We start from the raw sequence: 27453 nt of genomic DNA, 5'->3' as shown, positions 1-27453 counted from the left end.
GTCCTCCGGCTGAGACCTAGGGGAGGCTATCTGACCCACCGCTGGCCCGGCGGGTCTTGACCACTGGATACGCCGAGCCTTAGCCCTCAGAAGGGCTGGAAGGCTGGGTCCAGGGTCCTGGCTATCTTCAGCCCGGGCTTCGGTCTTCGTGTAGGGGGAGAACTCCCTGCGCTCTGCGCGCTCACCCTTCTCATACTCGTTCGTGGCCAGGTGTAACCAATCACACATTCCCACGTGGAACTGTCTGATTGGTTCTTACCAAACTGTGGCTATGATCCACTTCACCTCGTCTGACCCCAACCATTATTCACACAGAGGTAATGCTGCACTGCCCCTTTGATACCTAGTGGCAATGCAGGTTACCCAACAGTGAGTAGTTAGCACCTCTACATCTGTGTAGTGAGCGACTTTCGAGACACGTTGAGTAGAAGGCTTAATTATTTATTAAGAGCACAGTGGGTGATACATTATGTAATGCAGCTACACATAGGCGATCCTAACACTCACAGCCCCATCACATACAACTATGCAGCTGTCCGACTAGCGTAGCAACAGCGGCAAAGAGGGTCTTGCAGCAGATCAGCCACGTGGTCGGAGAACAAAGAGATGATGACGGGCAGCGACGCAGCCTGGACCCAGTACTCCAAACAGCCCCGAACCTCTGGTTCGATCCTCCTTATATCCGCCCCGGCATGGCCAAGCTCCACCTCTGGCCACGCCCCCTTCCAGAACCCTCGAGCCAGTTCCTGGAGTTTTTCGACTGACTCCGCCTTTCACCTTTACCGCAGATACGCGCCCCTTATAATAAGGCGTTACGTAATGCCACCATAATGGCAATTACCACTCCAGGCCGACAGATGTCACCCTGTCATTACACATGTAAACCGATCGTCATATTTTTTTTGTGGTTAATCGGCAACGCGGTTTTCCTTCTAGTTCAAAAATATGCGGGGGGCGGGGGCCTCTTCAAGTATCTCCAAGTATCATCTTCCCCTTTCTCACTCTAAGAGTAAGCAGCAAATGCGTTTTAAACCTAGCGGTATCTCAACCTTTTACCGCCGCCTATAGACTCCTTTGGTTCTCAATCTTTGAAAAAAAATGTAATGTTCATAAACCACATAGGGTTTGATGAAACAAATTGTGTTACTTCACGTGTCCCGTGCTTATTTTGTGTTTTAGATGATTTACCTTCTAAAAATGTTTTTTGCCACATCTCGCACGCCCACCAGAAAGAGCATCTGGCACCCCCATGGGACATTTACCACCCATTGTAAGTTAACATCGTACCAGCGTAAAACATTCCTGGCCAAACATCTAAATATAGGACCACAGAGCTCGGGCAAGTTCTTGGCGGTTGTCCATTCTGTCTGGCCGCCTTCCCACTCCGCTGCCTGCGGCTTCCTGCACCGCCGTGCGAAAGCTGCGCACGCTGCAAACTCCCTCTGAGCACTCTGGGATGCATTTCGCACGAACGGCCCCACGTACATCATTGGTCAATATCAAAGATGACGATTAACTATCGATGATAACTATTCATGATGATTGTCGTTAAGTAAGCACCTTGTTCGAGACGCAGACGTCATCGCGCCTCCTGCTCGTCTTCTCAAGAGCCCCCATCGATCTGCTCCATCCTATCTCGCTGATCAGTGGCGTACCGGCTTAAACGGACCCCAATCGACTCCCGACTACGACCCGCGGGCTCGCGCCGATCGCCCGCCTGCTGTGCTGTACCCTCTCGCTTGCTGTGCTGTACCCTCCCCTGTAAACGTCGCGTGCGGTACGGCCTCCGGCCCAAAGACCCTGGATCACCGCTACCAGGATCCTGAGTCTGAGACAGTTTCTGCAACAGACTCAACACGGTTGTTGTTGAAACGTCGTGAGAATATTATTGTGTTATTTTATTTTATCAATGTATTATTTTATTCTCATTCTACGTGGCTTTACCGAAAGAACCAAAGAAGACGGTTGTTGTTGTTGTTTCAAATAACCTACTTCAATGTGGTCTGCGTTGCTTCAACAGAGGAGGAGGAACAATGACAACACATGAAGTCTCTCTCTGCCCTCTCTCTCTAGTCGTGTAAATAGCATCAGCAGCAGACTTCGACATTGGCATCGAGATCCTGACCCACGTAACGCTGCCATCGTGATTGTGAATGGAATTGTTGTTAAGGGAGCTGGTAGCGTCGTAGCGGTTCGTGCTGTGCTACGCTACGATCCCGCGGACCCCCGAGTTCGATTCCCACCACACAAGTGACGATTATCTGAACCGGTCCTAGGCCTCCCCTAGGTCGACTCAGCCTCAATTAATTCCCCAATGTGTTATGCCTGGTAGGATGGGGATGGTTTAGTTTTATTTGTTTATTTTTGTATAATTTGTTTACCATTCTAGTACAATGCACTACTATTGTGTTTTTGTACTGTGCCAGTTAAAAGGGTAAAACCTATAACTATATCTTGTTAGTGGCAAAGGAGGTCTCATAATGTAAATGCTCACCCCGAGCCCTCAATACTCTGATAGTGTGCTGTTTTTGAGTTTTACGCCTTTTGGCGTCTTCTGGTCCAACACCAGTGGAGACTAGGCTCTAAGAAAAGCCGTCTCGGGTGTTGACCAATCAAATTCAAGGACAGTGCATATTATTATCAGAGTTGTCTTTTTTGTTTGCATTTTTACTGCTTGTGTTGTGGTTATTGCAAATATGATGCCTTGAATAAAGGTGTCAGTTTTTGTGCCAGTTAAAAGGGTAAAACCTATTACTAGATGAAGTCTTATTCATATTCTTGGTTCTTTCGGTAAAGTCACGTAGATAGAAAGCAAAAAAAATAATCAAATTAAAATAATAATATAAATTGAAAATAATTAAAGCTTAAAACCACGATTAAAATAGGAAAATTAAATTTAAAATATTAATAAGTTGAAAAAATAAAAGCAAAAAACCCATGACGTTTCGATCGCAACGAAAGTGGTCTTCATCAGGCAGAGAGAAAAGAGGGCTTAAGCCTCCAAATGTAACTGCTTATAAGGGTTCTAAAGTGAGTGGGTGGTGGACAAGCAAGCAACACGCTAATGCAGGAGCAAAACAATGGGAGAGTTGGGAGGAGGTGAGTTTGTGCAGCGCAAACAGCAAGGGCGGGGCAGCCAGTCAGCCAGCGCTAATGTAGGAGCAGACAATGGGGGGGGGTGGGGGAGGAAGAAGGCAGATACAGGGGGAGAGAGAGGGAGGGGGTTCCAAATGAAGTCCGCATCTTCTAGCTCTGAGCGAGCAGATGAAGTTTGCTTCTTCTAGCTCTGAGCGAGCAGATGAGGTCTGCATCTTCTAGCTCTGAGCGAGCAGTTGAGGTCTGCATCTTCTAGCTCTGAGCGAGCAGATGAGGTCTGCATCGTCTAGCTCTGAGCGAGCAGATGAAGTCTACATCTTTTAGCTCTGAGCGAGCAGATGAAGTCTGCATCTTCTAGCTCTGAGCGAGCAGATGAAGTTTGCTTCTTCTAGCTCTGAGCGAGCAGATGAGGTCTGCATCTTCTAGCTCTGAGCGAGCAGTTGAGGTCTGCATCTTCTAGCTCTGAGCGAGCAGATGAGGTCTGCATCGTCTTGCTCTGAGCGAGCAGATGAAGTCTACATCTTTTAGCTCTGAGCGAGCAGATGAAGTCTGCATCTTCTAGCTCTGAGCGAGCAGATGAAATTTGCTTCTTCTGGCTCTGAGCGAGCAGATGAGGTCTGCATCTTCTAGCTCTGAGCGAGCAGATGAGGTCTGCATCTTCTAGCTCTGAGCGAGCAGATGAGGTCTGCATCTTCTAGCTCTGAGCGAGCAGATGAGGTCTGCATCGTCTAGCTCTGAGCGAGCAGATGAGGTCTGCATCTTCTAGCTCTGAGCGAGCAGATGAAGTCCGCATCTCGTGAACTCTTGGTGAATGGAGCTCAGGATCGTATCTCCTCCTCCTCCTGATGCTGCTGCTGCCTCCACGACCCCCAGCCCACCGGAGGAGGCGAACAATGACGAAAACGAGGAGGACAAAGATGGTGGCAACGTCGACGCGTGGCCCAGGGCGGGCTCCGCCGTGGGCGGAGAGCCGCAGTCGAATGAAGAAGCCGCCGGCAGGGCCCACGCGGGCTCCGGTGTGTAGCAGAAGCTGTAGGCTGTTGGGTACAGGAGGCCGTCGGGGCGCGCCAGCGTGAGGGGGACCCGCGTGGGCTGGAGGGCCCAGCGCCACTCGCCGCCGTGGGCCGACACGTCGGGGACCGCGCACAGGAGGCCCCGCGGCGGCCTTTGGGGAGGTGGCACCATTCGTAACTTTTTTTGGAATGTATGTTGTGGTAATTACAGTATTCCCTCATTATCATAAACACATTATGGTATTTCCTCATTATTATAATGATATTACAATATACCCTCGATATCATAATCACATCACTGTATTCCATATTATTATAATTAGTTTATGTAATAATCACATTACAATGTCCCTCATTATTATAGTTAGATTACAGTATTATAACCACGTAACAGTATTCCCACATTATTCTAATTATATTATGGTATTCCCTCAGTATTATAATTATCACACTACGGTATTCCCACATTATTATTAGTGAGCGGTATTAGAATCACATTACGGTATTCCCACATTATTATAATTACATTATAGTATTCGTACTCTTTGGGTCTTTCGGTAAAGTCACGTAGATAGAAAAATAATAAAATAATAAATCATCACGACGTTTCGATCGCAACACAAGGAATCGTCTTCAGGTGAAAAAATACAGCAGGAAGACTGCCGAGGCAGGAAGAAATGTAGCGAGAGAGCTACTGCAGCCAAAGGTTATAAAGGTTGAGATGGGTACAACCCAAGGGTAAGTGGGCGGGGCTAGAGATGGAATTTGCAAGTAAATGTCAAATCGCAGAGCTAGGTATACCTCAGTTATTGTGTTGCTAGAGATTATCATGTCAAACTGTTAATGGTAACCCCACGGTTACAGTGCTGAAGAAGCCATTGTATTGCTCGAGATTAGAGATTATCATGTCAATGTGTTAATGTAACGCCACGCTTACGGTGCTGAAGAAGCCATTGTATTGCTCGCGATTAGAGATTATCATGTCAATGTGTTAATGTAACCCCACGCTTACGGTGCTGAAGAAGCCATTGTATTGCTCGAGATTAGAGATTAGCATGTCAATGTGTTAATGTAACCCCATGCTTACAGTGCTGAAGAAGCCATTGTATTGCTCGCGATTAGAGATTATCATGTCAATGTGTTAATGTAGTTACATTACCTTATTAAATGTCTTTACATTAACAGGCTAAATGTCTCACTAACATAGCTGCTGCTCCCTTTTCCTCGATGCGACGATGGCGCTCGTTGTTGAATAGGCTGAATGTCTCTCATTAACACAGCCGCCGCTGCGGGAGCCGTCTCACATTGACATGCTAATCTCTCATCTCGAGCAATCCAATGGCTGCAGTAGCTCTCTCGCTGTATTTCTTCCTGCCTCAGCAGTCCGCCTGCTGTATTTTTTTACCTGAAGACAATTGCTTGTGTTGCGATCGAAACGTCGTGATTTTATTATCATTATTTTATTATTTTTCTCTCTACGTGACTTTACCGAAAGACCCAAAGAGTTTGAATTCCTGCAGTCACGAAAGATTTAAGCCAAGATTATAGTATTCTCTCGGTTTTATAATCAAATTACGATATTCCCTCGGTATTATAATCAGATTTAGGTATTATAATCACATTACGGTATTCCCACGGTATTCACGAAGTTGGCTGTCCACGAATTGCATCTGGAACTCTACGCGACTGCATTCCAAAGCTTGGGAGCTGCACCAGTTACATTGTGCCCACTGTGTGTGTGTCGGTGGGTTTGGCTATGGGAGGAAATCGGAGAACCCGGAGGAAACCCATTGCAGAACTATCACACTCAAAGACAAAAAGACAAAAATCCCCCGTATAGTCTTCACAGACTGCTGGGGCTAGTGCTGTTAGCTTGTAACACCTATGAAGGCACACGACGGGGTGGGTGGCCAACGTCACGCCTGGCCCCCTTTGTCTGCCCAGTACTCATTTGAGGCTGCGTCGACCTAGAGGAGGCCCAGAACCGGTTCAGATAACCGTCACTGGTGTTGGCCGTGAGTGGGAATCGAACTCGGATCACCGGGTACGTAGCACAGCACGCTACCACTCCCCACTATTACACTACCACTCCACACACTCACACACTCTTACTCAAACATACTCTCACTCTCTCACATACTCTTACATTCACATACACTCACTAACACATACACTCTTACTCTCACTTACTGGAACACACATACTCCACATACTCACACACTCTCATTCACTCTCACACTCACTCATTCACCGGAACACAGACTCCACACACTCTCATTCACTCTCACTCACTCACGAGAACACATACACTCTACACACTCACACACTCTCATTCACTCTCACACTCCCTCACTGAAACACACAGACTCCACACACTTTCACTCACTCTCACTCACTCTCACACTCTCTGGAACACACAGACTCCACACACTCTCACTCACTTACACTCTCACACTCTCACTCACGAAAGCACACAGAATTCCCCAACACAGAACGGTGCCCGAGAGTCGGGGAACCGACCCCGGGGCTCTTTCCTGTTTGCTGTGAAGGCGTCCGCAGAGTGTCGTGGCCCCCTCACCTATAGAGCGTTTCAGCCTCCACCGCGCCGAACCACACCTTGAGACCGGGCTCCAGGTGCTCCCCGGTCAGCTCCAGCGTAGCCACGTCACCCCCGCCATGCAGCTGTCACACAACAGCGCCCGCGTACTCCCATGTCAAGCGGTGCACCCACACACCCACGCACACATATCCCACACACCCACACACATACACCGCACCAGGTACGAACTTGAGGCTGAGTCGACCTCGATTCCCTCTCACGGTGTTGGCCGTGAGAGGGAATCGAGCTCCAGTTCGACGGGGTTCGTAGAACAGCGGAGCGCTAACCGCTGCCTCACCACCGCTCCCCAGTACACACGCACACTCATTCACTAGAACGAGGGGCAGAACGTACAAACTCCACACAGAGAGAGGCGCCCTGAGTCAGAAATCGAACACGGGCATCCTTCTTGCCACGAGGTTGCACCGAGTGTGACCACTGCGCTGCCTCTGAACGTACTGAATCATAACAATTATAATAATTAAATCATTCAATCATTACCAATCATTATCATTATATCGATAATTACATAATTCTCACGATATATAATGAGAATGATATTAATGCAATCATTTTTTTAATTCAATTGAATTATCATTCGACTATCCTTCAATTTATTATTATTTAAATTATTGTTTTTCTAAATAATACTTCAATAATAATTGGATTATCATTCTAATTATTGTTATTCTGATTATATATCACTATGTAACACAATTTTTGTTCCTGGGTACTGTGTTATTTTTTAATTGCTCATGCCTAAAAAGTATAGAAAATGTCTATTATTCTCTACAAACTTTGCTTTTATAACCAAAACTTTGCTTTATAGCCAGGACTTTATGTGAACGAAAGACACAAATGCACACGTTTTCTCATAAAAAAATTGCAAAGTTTGTGGGGAATAATAGCCATTTTATGTACTTTTGAGGCATAACCAATTAGGAAATGACACTACTCAGGAACAAAACAATGTTTTGTTACACAGTGAATTATTGCTATTCTGAATGATACTTCAACAATGATTGAATTATCATATTCTTGGGTCTTTCGGTAAAGTCATGTAGATAGGTTCAAAGAAAATAACAAAAAAATTACAAAAAACTACGATGTTTTGATTGCAACACAAGCGGTCGTCTTCAGGAAAAGGGGGGTTAGCTTCCAAGGCAAACTGTTTATAAGGGTTTGAATTGGGCGTAGCCCAAATGTCAGCAGCCAATGATAATGTAAGTGGTGGGTAGCCAACCCGACGGTGATTGGTTTTTCACCAATCAAAGGGCTGCCAGGTGAAAATTAGCATGTTAAAGAGATTAGCATGTTAATGGTAGATCGCAGAGCCGTAACCAAGGGGTCGGCGAGCGAAGTAACTGTGAAAGCGCAAGTTTGAAATGGGCGAAAAGCACAACTAACATCGGAAGGTGGTAGAATGGGAACATCATCGCCAATTATGACTTAAACTGGTTGATAATGTCCTTCCAATTGTAGTGACATCGGCGATGGCACTGTATGGTGCCGGCCCGGGAGGGCCGTGGCATGCGATATCCTTACGTCGCAGAGAGCACCGGGTGGGTTGCTGCGTGATGCCGGCTTTAGCACAGCACGGTGTGCGATGCGCCGTCATCGCGTACACCCCGTAGATGGATATAGTACCAGCCCTAGCGGGGCTTGGTGAGAGCTGGGATAGCGTGGGCACCACGCATAGTGTGTAGTGTGGGCTCCCACAAGGGGGAGCGGGAGAGTGTCAGCCCAGGGACAGGGTTGCCCCGGGCCATGGCACTCTGGTTGACCCCGTAGACACGTGATCTGGAGTGTCCACAGAGACGGCCCCAGGTGGGGGGCTAGGGGGTGATCACGTGTCCAGGGAGAGCTCTCAAAAGGGATCGAGAGGGAGCTAGAGAGCTCGAGGAGGTGGGTGGGGCCGAAAGACCCAAGAATTTGAATTCCTGCAGTCACGATTGAATTATCATTCTAATTGTTATTCTGACTGATACTTCAATAATGATCCGATTATAATAATTATCATTGTCGGGCAGAGTGAGCGCCTGCCCAACAGGCTGCGTATCTCTGTAAGTAGGGGCACACCTCCAAGCCAGTGATGCTCGGGATGGGGGTGACTGGCCCCAGCTGCGGGGGTAGGGGGCCACCCCCCCCCGGCCCCGCCGCCCCGGCGGGCTGCAAGAAGTTGTGCTCCACGCGCTCCGTGCCGATGATGGTCCAGCAGGCTCCGTCGCCCAGCAGCTCCCGTGCCGGGTCGCGGGCGCACGGAGAGGCCTGTGGCGCGCACCACAGGCGAAAGTCCATACTCCGCCCGTACTCTTTCATGGGCCGTCGGGGAGACGTGTGTGCTTTGGTGCGTGTACGTGTGTGTGCGTGTGTACGAGATTCTTGGGCATGTGTCGTGACCCCCCCCCCCCGGGATTACCGCAAGATCCGACGGTCCCATGAGTGCGTGTATAAATGTCCGCCCACGCTCATTACACGCGACAGAGAGGCTCGGCCACAAATGGGCCGCGATGCGCCTTGCACGGAGCTGTTAAACCATCAGCACGCGGACTCCGGCGGTCATCCTTGTGGTGACGGAGGTGGGGGGGCTATGGAGGGGTGGGGGGGCGACCGAGGGGAGGGGGGTGGCGACGGAGCGGTGGGGGAGCGACCGAGGGGGTGGGTGGGGCGATGATGAAAGGGTGGGGGGGGGCAACTAATTGATTGGGGGAGGCGCGGAAGGGGGGGGGAGCGACAATGGAGGGGTAGGGGGGGTCGAGGGGGTGGTGGGGAGTTACTCGGTAGAGGACGATGCGGTCGTTGGAGAGGCACAGGTAGGCACTGGCGCTGCCCTTCACCAGCAGCGCGCACTTGTGCAGCTGGGACACCGGCTCGTCCACGGCCAGCAGGGCGCTCTGCTTCTCCACCTTCCGAATCACCTGGCGGGGGAGGGAAAGGCAGTGCAAGGGTTTCTCAATGTTGAGATGCACCTGGTGAGGAAGACAGACCAAGGGTTCTCAACGTTGAGATCGAGCATGAGGAAGAGAGACGCGAGGAGATTGATAACGATGGGGGAGACGTGAGGAGGATGCTGATGAGGAGACAGGAGGAGGGCGACAATGAGAGCGAGGGTGAGGACAATGAGGGTGGTGATAATGAGGGTCACGGTGAGGGTGACGATGAGGGTCATGATGATGAGAAGGATGAGGGGGGTTAGAGTGAGTCACCATCGTGGGCAATGCCAGGCCGGTGAGGGTGACGATGAGGAGGGTAAGGGTTGTGAGGGAGGTTAGGAGGGTGGTGAGAAGGGTGGTGAAGAGGGTGAGTCACCATGGTGGGCAGTGCCAGGCCGCTCTCTGGGCACACGAGCCGCACACTCGCCCCGTAGCGTACGAAGCCATCACGCAGCGAGAAGCCTCCTTGCATAGGCCTCGAGTCCTCCACTGCTCTCGCACGCGACATCACCACCATCATAATGACCACAGGACTATCACCACCATCATCACCACCACCATCGCCAGTCTACCATCATCACCACCACCACCATCATCACCACGGGACCATCACCACCGTCATCATCATCACCACCACGGGACCATCACCACCACCATCACCACCATGTCCACCACCACCACCACAAGACCATCACCACCAGCACCCCCGGTGGGTGCCCCGTGCCCGCACCCAGGTGCAGGCTCAAAGTGCTTCACTGCTGCCTGCTGGCGACATCATCGTCACCACAATCACCTCCATCATCACCACTACGGGAACATCACCACCAGTCCACCACCATCATCATCACCACCAACACCACCATCATCATCATTACCACCAACACCATCATCATCTTCACCACCATCATCACCACTATGGGACCATCACCACCAGTCCACCACCATCATCATCATCACCACCAACACCATCATCATCTTCACCACCATCACCACCACGGGATCATCACCACCAGCCCACCACCATCACCACCACCAGTTCAGCACCCTCCATGGGTGCCCCGTGCCCTCACCCAGGTGCAGAGTGAAGGCGCCCCACTGCTGCCCGCTGGCGACGAAGCCGCCCCCCTGTGTGTGCAGGTAGCGCGTGCTCACAGTCTGCGAGCGTAGGCGGTTGAACAGTGCCACGCGTGACCCTGACGGGATACAGACTGGGGCACCACCACAACCAACAACATGAACATCATAAACAAACATCATCAACAAACAACCAACATCATCAACAAACAACGTCAACAAACCAACATGAACAACAAACATCATCAACAAACAACGTCAACAAACCAACATGAACAACAAACATCATCAACAAAAAAACAACAACATCACCAAACATCATCAACAACAAACATCATCAATAAACAACAAAGCATCAACAAACATCATCGACAAATGACAAAGCACCAACAAACAACCAACATCATTAACAAACATCTTCAACAAACAACCAACATCAACAAACATCATTAACAAACAACATCAATAAACAACCAACATCAACAAACATCATCAACAAATAACCAACATCATCAACAAACATCACCAACAAACAACCATATCATCAACAAACATCTTCAACAAACAACCAACATCAACAAACATCATTAACAAAAAACATCAACAAACAACCAACGTCAAAACACATAATTAACAAACAACATCAACCAACATCAACAAACATCATTAACAAACAACATCAACAAACAACCAACAGCAATCATCAACAATAAACAACATCATCAACAAACAACATCAACAAATAACCAACATCATCATCAACAAACAACCAACATAAAAACAAACATCATTAACAAACAAACAACAACATCATCAACAAACAACATCAACAAACAACCAACATCATCAACAACAAACAACATCAACAAACAATAAACAACATCATCAACAACAAACAACATCAACAAACAACCAACATCATCAACAACAAACAACATCAACAAACAAACAACCAACATCATCAACAACAAACAACCAACATAAAAGCCAACATCATCAACAAACAATAAGCAACATCATCAACAAACAACATCAATATCATCAACAAACAACATTAACAACAAAAAACATAATCAATAACAGGATAAACAACCAACATCAACATCACCAACAAACAACACAGCCCCAGTGGCGATGTTTACACACCACACACACAGGTACACATTTGAGGCTGAGTCGACCCAGGAAGGCACACACACACAGACAGAGCACGCACGCTCGGCGTTCTTGATCGATTGCTTCTTCTTCGATGGCTTGGAGATAACTTTGATGGTTCGGCTGAGGAAGGAACCGATCTCCTGCCCGTCCACCAACCCCAGCGTGAGCTCCAGACGGAAGTGCTTTCTCTTGTCCTGGTCCGACACGAACAGGGTCTTGGCACAGCCGAAACTCTGCGGTGGTGGAGAGACAAACGGGGAGAAGGGAGAGAGAGACACACATAGAGAGGAGAGACACGGACAGAGCGATACACGGAGAAAGATATACAGATATATAGATACAGAGAGAGATACAGATCGACACGAACAGGGTCTTGGAACAGCCGAAACTCTGCGGTGGTGGAGAGACAAACGGGGAGAAGCGAGAGACAGAGAGAAAGAGACACAAATAATTGCACAGAGAGAGAGAGAGATCTAGATAGATAGACAGATAGATACAGAGAGAGACAAATAGGGAGGAGAGACACAGAGAGATAGAAATACACAGATAGACACACAGAGAGAGACAGAGATAGACACAGATAGCAAAACAGAGACACAGATAGACAGATACAGACAGAGAAACACAGATTGACAGACAGATAGAGAGACATGCTGTGCGCTAACCACTACGCCACCACTCATGTGCATACCTTAATACGGGTGTTTGTGTGTGGGTAAGGAGTGGTAGCTGATGATGATGCTGATAGTGATGATGCTATGATGATGTTAACGACAGTGATAACGATGGTGATGATGGTCGTGATGTTGATTTTGATGATAGTGGTGATGCGTATAATAGCGTGATAATGATTTTGATGAAGCTGATAATGTTGATGATTATGTTGAGGATGCTGATGATATTGATTTCGATGATGATGATGCTGCTGATGTTGATGATGATGCTGATAACGATGTTGATGACGATGTTGATACTGATGATATTGACAATGTTGATTATGCTGATGACGATGTTGATGACGACAATGCCGATGACCATGATGTTGATGATATTGATGACGATGATGCTGATGATATTTACGATGTGATGACGATGCGTACGACGACGATGCCGATGTTGATGACGACGATGTGTGGTGACGACGTTGTTGACGACGATGTTGACGATAACGATAATGATGTTGGTGATGACGATGTCGATAATGACGTCGATGATGTTGATGATGATATTGCCCATGACGATGTTGCCGATATTGATGACGATGCTGTTGATGACGATATTGATAGATGACGATGCTGATGACGATGTTGATGATGACGATGCTGATGACGATGTTTACGATGACGACGATGTCGATGATGCCGATGACGATGTTGATGACGATGCTGATGACGACGATGCTGATGACGATGTTGATGACGATGATGCCAACAATGCCGATATTGGTGACGACGAAGCTGATGACGATGTTGATGATGACGATGCTGATGATGATGATGTTTATGATGACGACGATGTCGATGATGCCAATGACGATGTTGATGACGACGATGCTGATGACGATGTCGATGATAACGATGATGACGATGTTGATGACGATGCTGATGACGATGTTGATGACGACGATGCTGATGACGATGTTTACGATGACGACGATGTCGATGATGCCAATGACGATGTTGATGACGACGATGCTGATGACAATGTCAATGATAACGATGATGACGATGTTGTCGTACCATCCCCGCGTGCTGTTGCTGCTGCTGCAGCGGGATTCTCTGCGCCTCCTCGCATCGCGGCCCCGCAGCTGCCCCCCCCTCCTGCAGGATCCCCATGCAGGCCACCACAGCCACGGGCCCCCCATCTAGGGGGCACAACACACAAAAACGTAGCCTTAACAGACTGCTAGGGCAAGTGCTGTTAGCAGCGAGTAGCAGCATCTATGAAGGCCGGCACGGCACACGAGGGGGTGGGTGGCCAGCACCACGCCCGGCCGCCTTTGTCTCCCCAGTGGCGATGTTTTTACGCGCCGCACCAGGTACTCATTTGAGGCTGAGTCGATCTACAGAAGGAGGACGGTTCAGATAATCGTCACTGGTGTTGGTGGCCGTGAGCGGGAATCGAACTCAGGTCGCCGCGCTTTAACCGCGACACTAGCGCCCCCCACACACACTACACTAACACATGGACAAACACAGACAAATACCAATACAGCCGCCATTCGCCACTAAGTGACGGTGACGTTACCACAGCGCCTGTGCCAGGCCAGGTGCACTTTGAGGCCACGTGAAGTATCGAAGGCTCGCTGTCAGGAGGTGTCAGGACAGGTATGCACCAGCTGTACCCCCACTGTGACAACTTGTTGCATTTTAACCGCATAGACACACACATGGACATACACGGACACACATGGACACACACATGGACATACACGGACACACAACAACCGCCATTCACCACTAAGTGGTGGTGACGTCACCACGACGCTTGTGCCAGGTATGTGCACGTTGAGGCCACGTGATATGTCGAACGCCCGCTGGCAGTAGGTCATGGGGTAGACGCAGGTGCCATGGGTTGACTGACTGAGATGACTGGCCGATCCACCACCTGTGCCCCCTACTGTGCCAACTTGTTGTGCCTTAGCCACCTGGCGCTCAGCTCGTTGTTGTGAGCATTGCTCCTCTGCCCTCCGTTGTTGCTGGAGGGTGACTGCCTCCAACTGCCCAGTAGCATCCTTCACGAGCCTCCTCCACAGAGGCCGATCTTGACGCCACCGGTTCCAGTCATCGGCAAGTCCACTCAGCTCCACGTCCTCCTGTACCACATGACTCCATCTCTTCTCTAACCCATGCCGCATCCATTTAGCCCCCTTGATGTCGACCGAACAAAAGCTATTTAGCCAATCGGTGGCTGGCCATGCGTGATGGGACTTTGTCCAGATCTTTCAAGGATTTGTGAGTTCCTCACACAATCTAGCCTGGTTAAACCCAGGATGGATCGTAGGCAGGCTAGCCTAAATGTTTCTAACCGATGAAGATGTTCCATTAGGGGCGTCCACGTTTCGCAGGCATAGAGAAGGGAGGGCATGACTATGGCTGAGAAGACCTGAAGCTTCATGTGGAGTGACAGACCAGGTAGCGTTACGCAACCGATGAAAAGATAATGCCGCTCGACTGATTCGGAGTGAGACCTCTGCTGTCAAACCAGAGCCACTCATAAGCAGACTGCCCAAGTATGGGAAGCTCTCCACTCTCTGCACAACTGCCCCATCACCAATTGGGAGTTGTGGGGGTGGAGTGTCCAATGGTACAAAATACCCAGGCAGGCGCTTAGTTTTGGTGGGGCTGATGGTAAGGCCCCACCTCTTAGTTACCAGATCATCGGCATACGTAACATGTTTGACCAATACGGAGCCATCCCTTGACCGCACCCGGGCATCGATCAGCCTCCCATTGTATCTGTACCAGATGGAAATTCCTCCAGTATTGCAATTGAAGGCTTCACGAACTACGTGGTTAAAATAGATGTTAAATAATGTCGGAGTCAGAGGACACCGCTGTCGCACACCAAGGTATACAGGGAATGGCTCCGACTCCGGACACGTAGCTTTACCCGGGCCCACTCACCATCATGAAGGTCATTAATGATCGTGAGCAGAGGGTCAGGGACTCCGAAATCATGAAGAACAACCCAGAGCCCAGGCCTACTGATGGTATCATAGGCCTTGACCAGGTTAATAAAGCAAAGATGTAGGTCTTGATGGAATTCTCTACACCTCTGCTGTAGCAGACAGACAGAAAATATGGCATCTGTGCCGACCGCACTTTCCTGAAACCACATTGGGGCTCCGCAAGCCTCTCTTCAGCGTGCCTGGCAAGGCAATGTTGAATAATTAACTAATCCTTATTCTTTGGGTCTTTCGGTAAAGTCATATAGATAGCTTCTAAGAAAATAACAAAAACTATGACGTTTCGATCGCAACAAAACGTTCGTCATCAGGAAGAGGGGGTTAGCTTCTCAAGGCAAACTGTTTATAAAGGTTTGAATTGGGCATAGCCCAAATGTCAGCAGCCAATGTTAATGCAAGTGGTGGGCAGCGACCGCGACGGTGGTGGGTTTTCCACCAATCAAAGGGCTGCCAGGTAAAAATGTGCATGTTAATGTAAAACCGTTGAGGTGGCTATGTTAATGTGAGAGATTAGCATGTTAATGGCAGATCGCAGAGCAGCAGCCTCCAGCTCTGAAGAGATTCCGCGACACTAAGGTAATACCGATCGCCTTTACATTGACATCTGCTGCTGTCACTTATCCCATTGTTAAACGGATCTTGTTCAGGGCCGGCTTAGCCCGGAACTCAGAGAGAATAAGATTGCTCCGATTTGAACTAGATAATTTAGACAAGACTCTCCTGAAATTACACTTAACATTGACTGAAAAAATGTCTACATCTGATTAGGAACATGTAGATAACATGACAGCCTCTTCAGCTGCCTCAATATCAGCTAAATGCAAAGATAACCTGATTTCCAAGTTCAACCTCCTTTCCAAGAAAAAGCCAGAACCACACGTTAAAAATGTAGATGTTGACAAGATTATTATCAATCACCCCTATACACATTCCAGTTGATGATATCATTGCCCAGGTTGACATAGCCCTTAAGGGTTTGGAACACATTACTACAGACGTGGCAATATCGGAAATCGCTGCAATCCTCAAAAACACTAAGATACCTATTAGCAACATCAGTAAGGATAAGCACTTTGAGATTTCCCAATTAAAAAAGAGAGATGACATCGTTATCCTCTCTGCCGACAAAGGCAATGCCACAGTCATCATGGATAAAACCACATACAATAACAAAATTCAGGACCTACTTAATGATGGTAGCTATACAAAAATTTAAAGAGATCCCACCAACAGCCTCGTTACGAAAACCAAAAATATCATCACCGATTCCACATATTTAACTGAACCAAGCGGTTCTCCTTAAAACCCTCTGCTACTAGACCACCCAGATTGTATGGCTTACCAAAAATTCATAAAGAGGGTACACCCCTTTGTCCTATCGTCTCGACCATTGACACACCCACCTACAAACTGGCCCGATTTCTGTCTGAGACCTTATAACCATTCACTGGTAAGAACACCTCAGCTGTACTTAACTCAGCTCACTTGGTATCGTTAATTAAGGACATCTCAATATCTCCAGGTAATTTGCTCATTAGTTTCCATGTAGTCTCCTGTTCCTGTGCCTGACACCATTGCAATCATTGATGACTTGGTCCAACAAGGACTGAATGCTGATGTACCGGCCCTGGTGAGACACTGCCTCACCAACACTTAATTCACCTGGAATGGAACTTTCTACAAACAAGTTGAAGGTACCCCAATGGGTTCTCCCTTATCTCCAATTGTAGCCAATGTTTTCATGGGAAAAATTGAGACAGATGCCATCTAGGAATCCACTCTACGTCTGTCCTTGTGGAAGAGGTACGTAGATGACACATTCGTCATCTGGCCACATGGCCGACCAGCTCTGAACCAATTCCTCAACCACATCAATTCCATACATCCAACCATCAAATTCACCATGAAGATGAAAAAGGATGGCAAGCTACCATTCGTGGATGTTTTAATCTAAAGGAGACCAGATGGCTCAATGGGACACTGTCTACAGGAAAGTCACCGATACGGATGCAAATATAAAACCTGACTCCAACCACCATCCTTCCCAGAAGAATTCCCTCATAAAAAACTCTACACCATAGAGCTTGATGTATTTCCGACCATCATCACCTAGCCAATGAACTGAAACACGTACACAAAGCTCTCAAGATGAATGGATATTCAGATTACGCAATCCGTAAAGCTATTAACTCAACCGTTAGGAAAGAACCATCTGAGGACCCAATCAAAACCATCATCTTGCTATACATAGCAGGGGTCACCAAAAATATCTCCAAAATCATGAGCAAACAATACCCCGGTGTCTACAAACTAAGCTGTGTCTGCGGCAGTAGTTACATTGGAGAAACTAAGCGACATGTCTCGGACAGTGTTCGTGAACATATGGCAGATCTGAAACATGGTAGGACCAATACCTTGGCCGTGGCTGATCATTGTTTTAATGCTGTGGGCTTACACGAAATTGATTTTTCTAAGACGAAGGTACTCTGCAAACCCACTGGCCATCAACAAAGATTTGGTCATGAAGCCATCCATATAACATACCAATCACTCACATCAACATGCTAATCTCTCACATTGACATGTTAATCTCTCACATTGACATGTTAATCTCTCACATTGACATGTTAATCTCTCACATTAATACGCTAATCGCTCACATTAACATGATAATCTCTTACATTAACATGCTAATCTCTCACATTAACATAGCCACCTCAGGGCGCTGGCCGTGGAGGCCGCTCAATGGTTTTACATTAACATGCACATTTTTACCTGGCAGCCCCTGTAGTCGTTAGTCTGTGCGGTCCTCCTTCTTAAAGAGGGGGACCACCAGGGCATCCTTCCAATCCTGCGGAACCCATCCAGTGGTCCAGACTGTTATGATGTCATATAGGACAGGATGTGCACAAACGCCACCCTCCCTCAGCATTTCGCTTGGGATATCATCTCTGCCCGGTGCCTTTCCTGGTCTCAGACTCTGGATTGCTCTCAGTACTTCCTCAACAGATGGCACCTCAGCCAGCCACTCACAGGGGGTGACATCTTCCTCCAATATTTGAGGCACCGCAGCCTCAGCAGGGTCATCCCCACTTTGCCCCATGATATTTTCCATGCTGAGGGATTTCCCCTCCCCCAGGACCTCACAGAAATGCTCAGCAAATCTGCAAACCTGTTTCTGGGGGTCGGAGATTGGATTACTATTCTTTCCCCTAATGATGGCAATAGGTGTTGCGCTGCAAGTTACTTTTTTATGGAATTAAAGAGCGATTTGTGATCGCGGTCCACTGAGGCAGATTCCATCTCACACACATGGACATACACACATGGACACACACATGGACAAAAGACAAAGACAAAGATCCCCCATATAGCCTTGACAGACTGTAGGAGCAAGTGCTGTTAGCGAGCACCTATGAAGGCCGGAACGGTACACGAGGGGGTGGGTGGCCAGCGCCACGCCCGACCGCCTTTGTCTCCCTAGTGGCAATGTTTACACACCACACCAGGTACTCATTTGAGGCTGAGTCGACCTAGGGGAGGCCCGGGACCGGTTCAGATAATCGTCACTGGTGTTGGCCGTGAGCGGGAATCGAACCCGGGTCGCCAGGTTCATAACGCAACGCGCTAACCGCTACACTATCGCTCCCCACACATGGACACACACATGGACACACACACACGGTCCTACAGTTCTAAAGTCTGCGAGGCTCAACCGGGACACACGGAAGTCAGCTGCCACGCCCCTCCCCCTATTACACAGCCCCGCCCACTGCCCCTGCAACCCCACCCACTGCTCTGGTAACCCTGCCCACTGTTCAGATAGCTCCGCCTACTGCATGGGCAACCCCGCCTACTGGACAGGTAACCCCGCCCACTATGTATGTAGCCCCGCCCACTGCCAATGTAGCACTGCCCACAACACCGGTAGCTGTTCACTGCTCGTGTAGCCCCGCCCACTGTCCGCATCACAACCCAACGCTGTTATTTTCCAGAGCTCAGCCCCCTGGGGTTGAGCGGCTCCCATTCAAAGCGAAGCCTCCCAGGCGGTGATTTTGGTCCCCAGTGAGCTGCGTGTGGCCCAGGCCTCACCGGGCCCCTGGTGTCTCCTCCAGCCAGGCCCGTGCAGGTAGACACAGGGCGGTGGGCAGAAGAACCTGCTCGCTCGCACAATGCGTACTTAGACTGAAAGGAGGAATCCGAAGATCTATTAAGCTCTTTTTTTTACAGATGTCCAGTAGGGGGCACGGGTGGTCGGAACGTTAAATACTACACAGACACGAAAGGAGTGCAAAATATAGGCATTGTAAAAAAATTGATTAAAATATTTATATACTGATTAAACTATATATTTTTTATTTTACCAGGTAAGGCCCCACTGAGCTCTGTCGCTATTTTTTCAGAAGCGACCCTGGCTATCAAAAATGAGAGCCCAACCAAGTGGCTTATGATCATCATCATCATGTGGAAATTTATAGCAGCAAAATAATCTACATAATCTAGACAGAATTAGAATATTTATTGACACTGGAAGAGTCCGATGAGCTATGAGGCTCTTTTTCGCAGATGTCTCCAGTAGGGGCACGGGGCAAGAACGTTACAACAATAAACAGTCCACAAACAGCATGGTAGTGCAAAGTACAAAAAGTGTAAACAAATCACGCACACACATACACGTAAAACTAAACCATCCTACCAGACAAAGCCCACTTATTAACTTGTTTGTAACTTATTTAAGGTATTAACTTATTATTCAGAAGCGACCTGGGCATCACAGATGATAGCTGCTCCACAAAGTGGCCCATCATTTGGGTATTTATAGTAGCAAAATAATCAAAATAATCTGGAGCAGTGGTTCTTCTTACCCTGGGGTGCACGTCACCCCAAGGTACCCCATGGGGGTGCTGCGAGATGCACTTTCTGGGGGGGGGGGGGTAGCGAGACATGGCCAGATTATTTTAGAAGGTAAATAATTGAAAACACAAATTAAGCATGGGCACGTTAATTATGCCGATGATGAGGATGACGATGTTGATGTCGATGATATTGATGACGATGTTGATGATACTGATATTGACGATGTTACAACTTGCGTTGTTTCATCAAACCCTGTGTAGTTATTAACAGTGTACATTTTTGTTAACGACTGAGAACCAAAGGGGTGCTATGCTACAGTAAAAGGGTGAAAACCACTGGTCTAGTCACAGGTTTTTAAATATGGAGGGAAAAACCGAGGACCCAGAGAGAGAGAGAGGGGTGGTTGCTCATCAGCAGGCCAGCCCAGAGACAGACCCTGCACCAGTGCTCAGTTGTACACGCACCGCACCCTTCGTTGATCCACTGCTGGATGAGGAACCTCCGGAGCCTGACAATGCCTGCTGTAGACACCTTCATTTAAGAACAGCACAGGAGGAGGATTTATCCGCAACTCTCTGTGGCTGTCCACCTGATGATGATGCTGGTTGTTGTAATTACCGGCAAGACATCACTCTACTAGAATTGTAAAATGTTTTAGTGGGTTTACACTCCAACACACACTGGTGTAGTGCTGTACTCGTAACGAATCGGCCACGTTTTGTTTACGTGACAAACCTTAACTAAATTGGCTGTGTTGGGTGGCAGCGGTTTAATGACACATTTATATTTACACGATATAACCCCCCCAAAAAACCTCAATTATGGATATTTGGAGTTTGCGTGTCTCTCTCTCCGTGGTCGCGTGGATTTTTCTCCGGGTTCTCCGGGTTTTACCCTCCACATTTACAATCCACATCACTCGTTTAGAGTATTTGGACTGCTGCTATACATTCGCACATGATGATAATGCATTTCTGTTGAGCTAGCTATCATCTGTGATGGCCAGGTCGCTTTCCAAAAGTGATCTGCATAGCTCACTGGGCCTTAGCTGGTAAAATAAAAAAGTAGAATTGTTAGATTGGATTCTTCCAGGACAAACAGAGATCGGAGCGTAGATATGTTGATTTAAAGCTTTCGTGACTGCAGTAATTCATATTCTTAGCTCTTTCGGTAAAGTCACGTTGAAGGGAAACAATAAAATAAAATATATAAAACAATAAAAATTCTCACGACGTTTCGACCATAACACAAACGGTCGTCATCAGGTGTGTTTGTGTTATGGTCGAAACGTCGTGAGAATTTTTATTGTTTTATATATATATTTTATTGTTTCCCTTCAACGTGACTTTACCGAAAGAGCTAAGAATACGTAGATACGTTGTCACATAGTACAGTACAACATTAGGTTATTTGTTGTTGCTGCACTGCCCTCTGCCGCCTTCAACAACCAGTCAGTCTTACACTGCACGGTGGCCGCACCTGACTCGGCATTGTCCAGGCTCAACCCCATCTGAGCTTCCGAGACGCGGTGAGAGACGAGACGCACTGCTGGGTAACTTAGCTACAAGCAGTGATGTGTGGGAGTGTGGTCGTGCTCGTGGCGCAAGATAAGTGTATTTACGGTAGTGTTGGGTGGCAGTATTAGTGTATTTATGGTAGTGATGGGTGGCAGTATTAGTGTATTTACGGTAGTGATGTGTGGCAGTATTAGTGTATTTATGGCAGTGATGGGTGGCAGTATTAGTGTATTTACGGTAGTGATGTGTGGCAGTATTAGTGTATTTACGGTAGTGATGTGTGGCAGTATTAGTGTATTTACGGTAGTGATGGGTGGCAGTATTAGTGTATTCACGGTAGTGATGGGTGGCAGTATTAGTGTATTTACGGTAGTGATGGGTGGCAGTATTAGTGTATTTACGGTAGTGATGTGTGGCAGTGTTAGTGTATTTACGGTAGTGATGGGTGGCGCTGCGGTTGGTGGGGCGACTCACCGCTTCTCGCTCCCGTACGACTTCTGAGCGACGCGCGCGTGCAGGATGAGAACCGAGCACCACCCCAGAGCGCCGGGCCACGGCGAGGCTCCGTCACACGACCCACTGCACCCAAGGACAGACAAAGATCCCCCGTGTAGCCTTCGACACATTCGTGGTCAAGTGCTGTTAGCGAGCAGCAAGCACCCTGTGCCACACGACGGGGGCTGCTGGGCAGCACCACGCCTGGCCGCCTTGTCTCCCCAGTGGCGATGTTTAACACTCGAATTTGAGGCCGAGTCGACCTAGGGGAGGAGGACCAGGACCGGTTCAGATAATCGTCGGTGATGTTGGCCGTGAGCTGGGATGGAACTCGGGTTGCCGGGTTTCTTGCGTAGCACAGCGCGCTAACCGCTGCACCACCGCTCCCCATTGCGCCACCATTCCACCATGTACACCACAGCACCATCGCCGCCGCCACCATCATCATTACCACCATCATCATTACCACCACCATCATCATCATTACCACCACCACCATCATCATCATCGATCATCATCATTACCATCATCATTGCGATCATCTTAACGAACATCATCACCACATCACACATAACTCAACACCACCTAACATCACGCAATACCATCTAACAACACCCAACATCACCTAATATCACACATCACCCAACATGAACTAACATCACCGAACATCACCTAACATCACCCAACATTTTAACACATAGGCTGTCGCGACCAATATCATCAATAATAGAGGTTTGTTGGGTTAGATCGCGTAAATGTCTCATTAAAACCCGCTAACACCCGACACAGCCAACTAGTAAGGGTTGTCACGTAAACAGAACGTGCCAATTCGTCACTAGTACAGCACACCGGTGTGTTGGAAAGCCAAGCCACAACATTTACAATCTGAGTACGACGTTTCGCCAGTAATTACAACTAGCTTCATCAGGCGACAGCCAGATTTGTGGGGTGGGAGGGTATTACTGAGGCAACGTACATTATGCATGTGTAGTGAGTTTGTATGGAGACGGAGACGTTGTCGTAGTGGCAACACGGTTTATTGTTAAACTATTCCACGGCTCCCCTTAACGTCCACACTCGGTAACCTGGCTCTCAGCCCGCCGGCTATCAGTGGCCTAGGGGAGGCTATCTGACCAGTGGTCCCGACCACTGGTCCAAGCTTGACCCGACCCTTACAAGGGCAGTGGACTCGAAATCCCAGGGTCCTAGTATAGCTGGCCTTCAGTCTTCGTACCCGGGGTGCCCCTTTTATACACCTTCAGGGAACCCTGCCCCCCTGGTACCGCCCTCTTTCTGGAACCTTCCAGAAGTTCCTGGAAGGCCCCCTCCCAGCCCCCCACCTGGGTGAGGGGAGGGGAACCCCGCCTCTCTTGGGTCAGGCTCCCTCTCCATCCCCTATGTACTCGCTGGCACACCCCACCGACCTCTGGCTGCAACTACAGGTAAGTGACTCAGGCGAACGGCAGGTAAGTGGATACCGGCGGTATCTGCATACTCGATCCAACGCTACGTCTGCATACGCGATCCGACGCTACACATGTGGATTATGCGAGCCCTTTGAACGTTTCCTTCCTGTGTATTGTGTGTATTTAAATAGCCGTACCAACGGTAATCCCGATTGAAGCATGCTCCCCTTTGTAGGCGCAAGAGCGCAGAAGCGTGGTCACCACATCTACGCCTCTATATAAGGAACAAAACAGGTGGACTTCTCCACAAATCTGACTGTCGCCTGATGAAGCTAGTTATAATTACTGGCGAAACGTCGTACTCAGATTGCAAATGCTGTAGCTTGCCTCTCCAACACACCGGTGTGCTGTACTAGTGACGAATTGGCCACGTTCTGTTTACGTGATAACCCTTACTAGTTGGTTGTGTCGGGTGGTGGTGGGTTTTAACGACACATTTATATATTTACGCGATCTAACCCAAAAAACTTCCTATGATGGATCACCCAACATCACAAAACCAGATAACCGAACACCACCTAACATCACCCAACAACATCACTTAACATAACCTAGCATCACATATAACCCAATGTCACCCAACATCACCTGCATCACCCAACAACATAGCCCAACATCACACATCACCAACACCACCTAGCAATCACCCAACATCACCCAAAATAACCTAGCATCACATATAACCCAACATCACCCATCAACATCACCTAGCATTACATATAACCCAATGTCACCCAACATCACCTGCATCACCCAACAACATCACCAAACATCGCCCAACATCACACATCACCAATCACCACCTAACAATCACCCAACATCACCCAAAATAACCTAGCATCACATATAACCCAACATCACCCATCAACATCACCTAGCATTACCCACCATCATCTAACATTACCTCCCATCACCACCCATCACCATCACCGAGCATATCACCCTGACCGTCATCATCAACCTCTGCCCACGCACCCACCCACCTGCTGTCCCAGGTGAGCGCGGGCAGTGCAGCGTGCACGCAGGCAGCGGCCGGCTCCTCCGTGCAGGCGAACTCAGGTTCGGCCTGCAGCATCTCGTACCGAGCCATGGTGGGGGTGAGTGGGGGTCCCGCCAGCTGGGGGCCCAGAGAGCCCCCCAAGGGGAGCAGAGATCCCGCCGCGGACGGATCTATCTCCTCGTCCGCTGTTGGCAACAAAAAAAAGGGGCAACGCAGGGAGGCAGGGTGGCATCGTCCCGCCTCCCCTGTGTCCACGTCTGTGTGCCCACGTGGGCCCATGTCCGTGTACCCTCGCGTCTCCAGGTGTACCCATGTCCGTGTGCCCACCCGTACCCACGTGTACACATGTCCATGTACCCAGCCGTACCCACGTGTAACCATGTCCATGTATCCACGTCCACGTAAACCCACGAAGTACCCACGGCTAGCCATGTCCCGGGTGCCGCGTACTCGTCGAGAAGTGGGGGGCCTCCACTCCCTCGTGCTCGCGGGGCAGCAGCAGCAGCTCCTCCATGAAGCTGAGCTCCCGGGCCATGGTCGACACGTTTCACTCCCGACCGCCTTTGTATCTCTCCTTCCCCTCTTCCAATATCCTCTTCTCTCTCCGTAAGTCTTCCCCAATCTCTTGCCTACTCCACGCGCTCTCTCTCCTCCACTCTCTCGTTGTTTGTTTTTGCCCCCCCCCCTCTCTCGTTTATGACCTCCCCTCGTTATCAGCTGAGTCTCCAGATGCGCGTCGCCCTGGGGTTCCCACGCGCCCCCCCCCCACTACACGCCCCCCTCCACTACGGTCCTCTCCGCACATCATTGATTCCTCCACCCGTGTAAGATGATGCGGTCAACAAGACACTGTGCCCACGGGATGCCCACGTGTGTCCCACTAGCAACTACACTGCGGGTCGCAAGATCACACTCACCCACTCACTCACCCACTTACCAATGCATTCACTCAACCACCCATCCACTCACTTTTTACACTCGCCCACTAAATCACCCACTCACTAATCAACTTCACTCACCCACCCACTCATTCATCCACTCACTTATCCACCCACACCTATGACGGCCGGTACGGCACACGATGGGGTGGGTGGTCAGCACAACGCCTTTGTCTCCGTATTGTTAATGTTTTTACGAGGCACTCAATTAAGGCTGAGTCGCCCTAGGGGAGGCCCAGTACCGGTTCACACATTTGCCACTGTTATTGGTCGTAAGCAGGAATCAAACTCGGGTCGCCAAGTTCGTAGTGCAGCGCGCTAACCGCAACACCACCGCTCCTCACCCATCCACTCACTCTTGCCTACCCCTCCCCTCACTCTCCCACCTCTCCCCTTTCATCTCACTCCACGCACTCTCCCCACTCATCTCACTCCACTCACTCTCCTGCCTCTCCCCTCTCGTGTCACCCCTCTAATCTCGCTTCATTCCCGTCCAGGCTTCCTGTGCACTCCCCGAGTTACCTTTCATTGACTCAGTGGTCACTCATTTTCCTCTGTTGCTCCCACTGTCTGGAACATCCCTCCAGCCGTCCGTGCTTTAAACTCCCGGGCTCCTTCCAAGACCTTCCTCTGCCTACGACCTCCACTGTTCTTTTTCCCACTCACACAGCGATCCAGACACCGACCTACGACTATCCCTCTCACCGCGGTGGCTAGATGCGACCTCGCCTGGTCTACAGGTTGTGGGTTCGATCCAGACCCCGATGCCTGCTGCCGTGTATTTGGAGTCTGCGGTGTCACTCTCTCCCCCCCGTGGTCGCGAGGATTTCTCCGTGTCCTCCGGTTGTTCCCTCCACATTAAGAAGCACGCGTTTAGATTATTTTGGCTGCTATAAATTTTAGACACGAGAAGCCACTTTAATGGGCTATATTATTTGTGAAAGCTTGGTCGCTTCCGAAAAACAGCTACGTAGCTGTGCTTTAGCGCCTTTAAGTTTCTACGTTCCCACCGCTCTATGCGCAGCGTTCAGATTCGGTTGCATTGAGAGGCGAGGCAACAAAGCCTCACTCGGCGGTGTTCTTGTCCGTCTCCTCGCGTCTACCAATGTCTCCCGTGTCCCTGTATGCAACTCGTTCTCAGTTATTCGCGCTGCAAGCTTATATTTTGAATATGCGTGCCTGTGTTCGTGTATGGATCAAGCTTTGTATCGTTCGATTCTCGTTTAATCAATCGTTAAAAACGCAATTCCATTTCCAATATTCCTTATATGGCAAAGCCACGCCCAATTACTCCATACGTGTACCTACAACTTCCACATGTATCAGTCACGGATGCACTGCATTCTGTAGCAGCGCATTCATTCGCTGGCCACCTCCGTCCCCGTCTCCTGCGTGTTCGCCCACAACAGCGCAGGCTCGACCGAGGGAGTTGAGAGGGCCGGCAGGCTGGGTGAAGAGATGGAGATGGCGTACGGGAAGGTGCATGTGGAGCTAAGTGGGGGCTCGTGTACCCACGAGTCGGTCTGTGGCAGAGGCTCGTGAAAGACACTGCTACTGGGCAGTTGGAGGAAGTCGCCCACCAAGTCACAAAACCCACTCACCACACTGCAGGTCACAAA

General features: G+C 49.1%; 1 protein-coding gene across 1 annotated transcript; it reads right to left on the bottom strand.

Annotated features, from left to right (window-relative positions):
• Positions 1-425: 425 nt before the first annotated feature.
• On the bottom strand, positions 426-26213 carry LOC116957803 (recombining binding protein suppressor of hairless-like). Its single transcript, XM_076073881.1, has 11 exons — positions 24880-26213; positions 22410-22514; positions 19654-19718; positions 13613-13737; positions 11932-12106; positions 10712-10849; positions 10018-10130; positions 9486-9626; positions 8788-8976; positions 6688-6791; positions 426-4261 (listed from the first exon to the last, which is right to left on the bottom strand). Exons 1-11 carry the CDS (start codon positions 25326-25328, stop codon positions 3859-3861), a joined length of 2007 nt encoding a protein of 668 aa, XP_075929996.1. The 5' UTR covers positions 25329-26213; the 3' UTR covers positions 426-3858.
• Positions 26214-27453: the final 1240 nt, after the last annotated feature.

Source organism: Petromyzon marinus, chromosome 43 (genome assembly GCF_048934315.1).
Source record: "Petromyzon marinus isolate PM22_M1 ecotype Great Lakes invasive population chromosome 43, UKy_Petmar_22M1.pri1.0, whole genome shotgun sequence".
Classification (NCBI taxonomy): domain Eukaryota; kingdom Metazoa; phylum Chordata; class Hyperoartia; order Petromyzontiformes; family Petromyzontidae; genus Petromyzon; species Petromyzon marinus.
This window is presented reverse-complemented; position numbering and strand designations above follow the sequence as displayed.